We start from the raw sequence: 6,686 nt of genomic DNA, 5'->3' as shown, positions 1-6,686 counted from the left end.
ATTTTTTTGTCTATTTAAAGGAAGAAAAAAAACTTAAAGCAACATTTCCTCCCCTCCCCCGCAAAACCTTGATCCAACTTATTTCTGTAATTCTCAACCTATTTAGAAATACATGATACCATTTCATAATGGAGGAGAGAAAAAAGAAAACAATAAAATAAAGAAAATGTGATCTTTGAAGGTGGCTGAAGATTCTCAATATCACTGACTGGGGTCAGTGACTGGGTTTATTTTGTTTGATTTATTTAAATACCTTAAATTTATTTTGTATTTTTTAACTTGTTTTTGTTTCATGATAATTTTGCCCTTCTTGCAGCTCAGTTGTCCTCCTGTCTGGGCAACTGTGGAATCAGACAGCTGTCACTTCTGGTTTAACAACACTTGGAGGACTGGTGTCCAATGAGGTAACAGAGGAGGGGGATCCCTCCCCCCCGACTTCATCATCTCTCCACGGCTTAGAACCCTTTGATATAACAATAGGCCTCCAGCGTGGCAAAAAGAATGTACAGGAGCCACAGGCTCACAAAGAGCAAAGTTGTGGCAAGTCTGCACCCCTTGGGGCCTCCTAGTTCCCCTCCGAGGTGAGGCCGTCTCCGGTACAGCAGGACACTGATGCAGACAAAAGCAAAGATGGTGAAAAGCGTGACGGAAAAGGCCAGCGTGCCCGCTGACACATGGAACTCTTGTCCCTGGGTAGCCCAGTAGATGGCAGCCACGGACCATGCCAGTCCGATGCCCAAGAAGACGTTGACGGCATTGCTGCCCGTGACGTTGCCGATGGCAGCATCAGCATACACATCCTGGATGGCGGCTGCTTTGCTGGCAAAAGTGTCTAGAAGGGAGAGACGTGAATTAACAGTAATAATGAAATTGTGCTGCCCAAAGCCGGGGGCCCTGGCGGTTTTTAAGGCAGGAGAGCAGGCATGGATTGCTGAAGCTGAACTGAAATAAGGACACCCTTTTCTGAGGGGGACAGAGGCCAGATCTCTGTAGTTGCAGAGAAGCGGTTTGAGAATGGCCCTGGTAGTGAGTCCTATTAATGGTCCCATGCCATTTTAGCACCTTCTCCTTAGACTGGTGCACTAAGTTGCCAGATATTTATAGGCCTGTCCTGGCCTTCATTTTGCTCTTTGCACCCAATGCACTGTGCCCCACTCTTTTTTGCTGATAACACAGGCTGTGGCACTCAACCTTCCAGCCAGAAGGGTGCTTATGGCTCCTCTTCCAGCCACTAGCAGGAGTAAGTGCTGGAGGCTGGCGCTGTAAATACTGCCCATGAACTAGGCAGTATTCCAGCTGAGACCGAGATAGCATAATAAGCTGCTGCTAGATAGGAGACCTGTGTATGTATCGGATTGAGGGGGGCTAGTGGATAGCACTTTCATTAACATACACCCACAATGGGGACGGGGACATGAAGGGGTGGACTTATTTCTGAGTGGAATTGGTGCTCTAGAACTATAGTAGATTATCTGACTAGATATAAATAGGGCTCATCTCTGTCCACAGTGGCCGTTTGCTACCCTTTCTTTTGGCAGCTTTGCCTAGCAGTGGCCTCTCAGAACTGAAGCTAATACAGGGGCTGACTACACTGTAATCGGAGGTGTGACTGCAGCCGGGGCAGGCACAGCCAGGCTGGCGTTACTCTGCTTAGCGTGGCTAAAACTAGCCGTGAAGATGTGGCAATGTGGGCTTCAGCCCAGGCTGTACAAGCCTTCCCGGTCCGTCCTCGTATTGCTAGTCCATGCTGGGGTGCATGTCGCCATGGCTGCACTGCTAGTTTTAGCCACGGCAGCTAGAATTGAGCTAGTGTGGGTACGCCTACCCCAGGTGCAATCACACCTCCCATGGCAGTGTAGACATAGCTGTAGAGACACCACTGCCAGTGGCAATGGAGAAGGACAGTCCCCGTTGGTCAGCATCAGTATTATTATTACTACCAATTATGTGTATTGCTAGAGCTCCTAGGAGCCCCAGTCATGGACCAGGACCCTGTGGTAGTAGGTTCTGTACAAACACATGATGTCGAGGTCCCTGTTGGCACAGCAAGGGTGCAGCTGTCCCACTGTGTCTGGTCAGTGGCTATGAGCAGAGGATGTTGGTTTACTGTACAGTCACTGTCAAGTCCCCTAACATTCACCAGTACAAACCCCCTCAAAACACATGCCCCCCACAACCCCTCCAAAACCAGACAGAATCCAAAAACCTGTCAATAAACCAGTTCTCAGAGATTCTCACCCGGTGCATCCTAAACCCCAGGGGGTCAACAGCTTTTGCCTGGGGAAAGGGGGTGTGAGTCTACTCTCATTCCTCCCCGAACCCCAATTCCCAATCAGATTTCACATCCCATACAGCATCGCAAGAACCAGTGGTTCCTGAAACACCAAAGTTACCCACGCAAAGGATTGTGGGATTTGCTGCTCCTGAACAATGGGCTAGGATAGAGGTGCTAGCCATTATTTTCTCCTATTACCACACTCTTGCCCTTGGCCTTCTCACCTGGTACTGAGGTGCCAAAGGCCACAAAGACAACAGCAGTCACCGAGTCCTTGAGGCCAATGGTGCAGCCGAAGTGGGAAGCGAGGTCCCCGATGACAGCAGTGAGCATGCCAATGATCATGATGGACACCACGAAACAGGCCCAGCCATTGCAGTACTCTGTGGGTGGCACGCAAGCAAAGAGCACCTTCCAGAAGACGGTCAGGAAGTGCATGACGTAGTCAAAGCAGGATGGCAGGCGCTCCTCACCAGACTCATCCTCATCTTCATCACCCGCTGCAAGCAATGCAAGACAAGAAAGCAGATCACTAGTGGGCTCTGTGAAATCCCAGGTTTCCAAACACTGCTGCATTTTATAAGCAGAAGTCACATGGATTATGTTCTATTGATCCTTATTGCAACAGCGAAATTTCACTGAAATCACACAGACAAGAACTTAAATCGCATATTTGGCCAATGGGGATGGAGGCCTGGCTGCTGTCTGAATGGATTTCAGAAAGAAGAGGTCAAACCAGGAACCAGGGGTATTACCTTTAACAGGATCATCTAGGCCACAGCTAGGATTCAATCAGTGAGGGATCAGGGGAGAATACCAACTACTGCCTGAGGGGAAGGAATGAGCTGTGGACACTGGGCTCTCTGTGACAGCCTTAAGAACTCAGCAGCAAAGCACCTGTCTTCTGCTGCCCAGGAGGTGACGGACAACTAATGATTTGCCTGCTAATGTTCCTGCTCTTGAATATTTGCTGCATAAGAGAATGTACACCTTAACCAGCTTTCCCCTCTCCCAGCTGTTCTTCACCATGCCTGCAGTGTGACCCCCATCAGTTAACATTCTGATGCCAGCAATGGAATGATAGGAACTATATGTTCATCAGTGCAGCAGGAGCATCTGAGGGGCTGTTCCTGGGACATTGGCATACTAGGAGATGCCAATCCAGATGTGGCTTTTGAAATTTTAGCAACAGTTGACTGCTGGCTATCTCTCTGTATCCCACAAAATTTAAGTACACACAAGTTTTCCTTAGTGCTTGTTTATTTGGAGCAAATAAACTCCTCCGCCAGCTTCACCTATTCTCTGCTTTCCTGGGTTTACTGAGGGAGGTGGGGAAGACTCTGAGGATAATATCGGGATTGCCTTGAAATGGCATCAGGGTATTTGAAAGTGGATCAGCAATCACAGAATCATCTCTTAATGTCCTTAATGTTGTTCTTGTACTAGTACACAGAGGATTTGACCATATTTATCACCATAGCAACGCAGACAGCATCATGAAAATAGTGAAGGCCAGTCAGGCATTCCTATTTACCCTTTCTCAGATGACAAGCATAAGTGAGCACTTGAAATTGAAAGGCAACACATTTTACAGGGATAAAAGTAAATACTTTCTTATGCAACACATAATTCGCCTGTGGAACTCACTGTTTGGCATTACAGAGGCACAAAGCTAAATAATATTAAGAAAAAAAGCAGAAACTGATAAACTAAAAATAATATCTGCAAGAAGGTTGGGTAAAATTTCAAGGGCTCTTAATCCCCATCTTTCTGGGCATGGGCTGATCACCAGCAGAGGTCAGGAAGGAAAATTTCCATCCATTCTACAGTATAACATACCTATGTGCATTATATAGGGGGGTTTATATGTTCTTCTGAAAATCTGCCACAGGCCAGTTCCTGACACAAGATGCCAAACTAGGTGGACAACGGGGCTGTTCCAGAATGATACTTCCTATGTTCAGTCTCTTCCTATTGTTATGGTATCTTCATTGTTACTCATAATAAAGCTAGTCATACAAATCTAATAACTGTGCCTGGGCCAAATGCTGAGGACCGCATATCCCCTTACTCTGAAGCAAGGGAGCGCTAGGCTCCAGTGACCAAACATACGTAGATTAAGCACTACTCAACTGTAACTACAAAAGTTGTCACCATTTCTCCATACAATGCTACTGGCACTCAAGGCAAAACTTCCAAAAGCTGTCCAACCAGTAATATGTGTCTGGTGTAGGCAGTCTCAGAATTTCCCCAAGGACAGAACTTGAACCTTAGTTGGTTCCTGGGTTTAAGGGCTGCTGCCTGTTTCTTAAGGAACCATGTGATTGTGCTAGGAACTAAGCTCTTCTACATAGAGGAAGCAGGCTAGGTCCATCAGCCAGAGGTCAATGGATCAAAACCATTCCTTGTTAGTCCTGGGCTGCTTCTTTTGACTTCATTACAGTGTATAACTACCCTAATGGGGAGAAAATACAAAGTACTAAAGGGCTCTTTAGTCTAACAGAGAAAGGCATAACAGGAACCAATGGCTGGCTGCTGAAACCAGACAATTTCAAACTGGAAATAAGGCAGTAAAGAGACACAGTATGACTTCTAAAAGTAATTACCATAAGACCTGAGGCAATATTGGACAAGATCCAGACTAACTACAAAACCTTTCAGACTAAACGCACAAGATGTGGAAATATCCATAGCCCAACAGATGTGTGTCCCTCCAAAAATGCAAGATATAATCAATGCAAAAAATATGGACATCTTGCAGCTGTTTGCCATAGTAAGACAGTCAGAGAACTGACTGCTACAGATAGCCAAGAGCCATTGTTTCTGGGATCTATCAATGTGATGACACAGAGGCCATCTGGAGAGCAAGACTGAATGTTAATGGAAAGACTATTGCCCTGAAAACTGACTCAGGAGCAGATGATGGTCATATCAGAAGGTACATATATTTACCTTCAAAACACCCATATCTGAAATCACCTGATACAGCCCCGACTAGCCCTGCTGGTATTCTAACAGCATGGGCCAATTCACCACAGAAACAACTTACAAAGACAAAAGATTTTCATTTAGAGTATATGTTATCAAAAGATAAAAAACTAGTAGCCTTCTCAGCAGCAGCGAGGCAGCCATGATGTGCTTAGAGAGAAAGGTGGAAGAATTCGAGAAAGTTTTTGGTGAGATTGGACTTTTGAAAGGAGATGCAGTACAAATAACCCTATGAGACAATGCTGAACCATATACTATACAAACACCTTGGAGGATTCGTAACCCAATTGCTTAATATGTTCTTGGGGAAAAATCTGGTAGTAGCAGATTGATGGGGCGGCTGCCCCGCACTGGGAGAAAAGGGGTTAAAAGCAGCCCTAGGGAGGCTGCGTTGGAGGCAGCCAATCAGAGAAGGGCTGAAGGGAGCAGCCAATCAGGGCCAAGTAGGCCCATATAAAAAGGGAGCTGCAGGGCAGAGGAAGGCAGTTCTCTGCTAGGAGCCCCTGGAGGAGGGACTGGGTCTCTGGAGGGCTGAGAGAACTGCTAGCACCCTGGACAGAGCAGTGCTGCGAGCAGGGACTGGGGGAGTGAGAGACAGCTTCTGGTTGGCTGCTGGGGTTTGCAGGCTGAGGCCCTGAGGCAAGGGCAAAGAGGATGCTGGGGCCACGAGGAAGTGGCCAGACAATTTGCTGCAGTTGCCACTAAGGGAAGTGGCTGAACAGCAGACTGCAGGTCTCCCAGAAGGGGGGAGCACAGAGTGTAGCACTGCTGGAGGGCTGTGTCACTGAAGTGGACGCCACAGTCCTTGGAGAAATGTGGGTCCTAAAGCAGGAGTGACGGCAGCGAGACACCACCCGTAGAGGGCACACTACCATGCAGAGCTAATTTCCATGACAACCAGCAGGAGGCACCAGAGTGGTGAGTGAACCCCGTTACACGGACACTCTGTCATGGAGCCCAGCATCACACTCCATTACCTATGTGCTTGAAGATGATGTAAAGGCATACATGGATGCTATGGACACATACTGACCAGAGTCAGAAACCAGACTATACCTGCTACAAAAAGCAACCTCAACAGACACACAACTTCAAGAAGCTCTAAGTTACATGAGGACAAGCTGGCCAAAGTATCTAAAGGACACTAAGGAAGTGACAAGAGACTACTTTTTGGTGCATGGACAATTAAGTGAGTCAAATGGACTCATAATTAAAGATGATTGCATCATAATTCCAAATGCAATGAGAGGAGAAATCTTAAACCTCATCCAGAAAGGACATCAAGGGCTAACTAAATGCTGTGAACAGGCCAACCAGTCTGAGTAGTGGCCAGGCATCAGCAAGGGCATAAAGAATAAAGTATCTGCATGTGAACATTGCAGATCTCACAGACCAACACACCACACACAAAAAACCCTTTAAT

General features: G+C 46.9%; 1 protein-coding gene across 9 annotated transcripts in view; it reads right to left on the bottom strand.

The window, feature by feature from the left end:
- Positions 1-455: 455 nt before the first annotated feature.
- Positions 456-6,686, bottom strand: part of SLC8A3 (solute carrier family 8 member A3) — a 155,027-nt gene continuing 148,796 nt past the window's right edge. For all 9 annotated transcript variants that reach the window (XM_065403137.1, XM_065403130.1, XM_065403134.1 and 6 more), the window contains 2 exons: positions 2,500-2,775; positions 456-832 (listed from right to left, as the gene is read on the bottom strand). In XM_065403137.1, the coding sequence (XP_065259209.1) occupies positions 456-832; positions 2,500-2,775 (653 nt within the window). The remainder of the gene's footprint in view (positions 833-2,499; positions 2,776-6,686) is intronic.

The sequence above is a fragment of the Emys orbicularis genome, chromosome 4, assembly GCF_028017835.1.
Source record: "Emys orbicularis isolate rEmyOrb1 chromosome 4, rEmyOrb1.hap1, whole genome shotgun sequence".
Classification (NCBI taxonomy): Eukaryota; Metazoa; Chordata; order Testudines; family Emydidae; genus Emys; species Emys orbicularis.
This window is presented reverse-complemented; position numbering and strand designations above follow the sequence as displayed.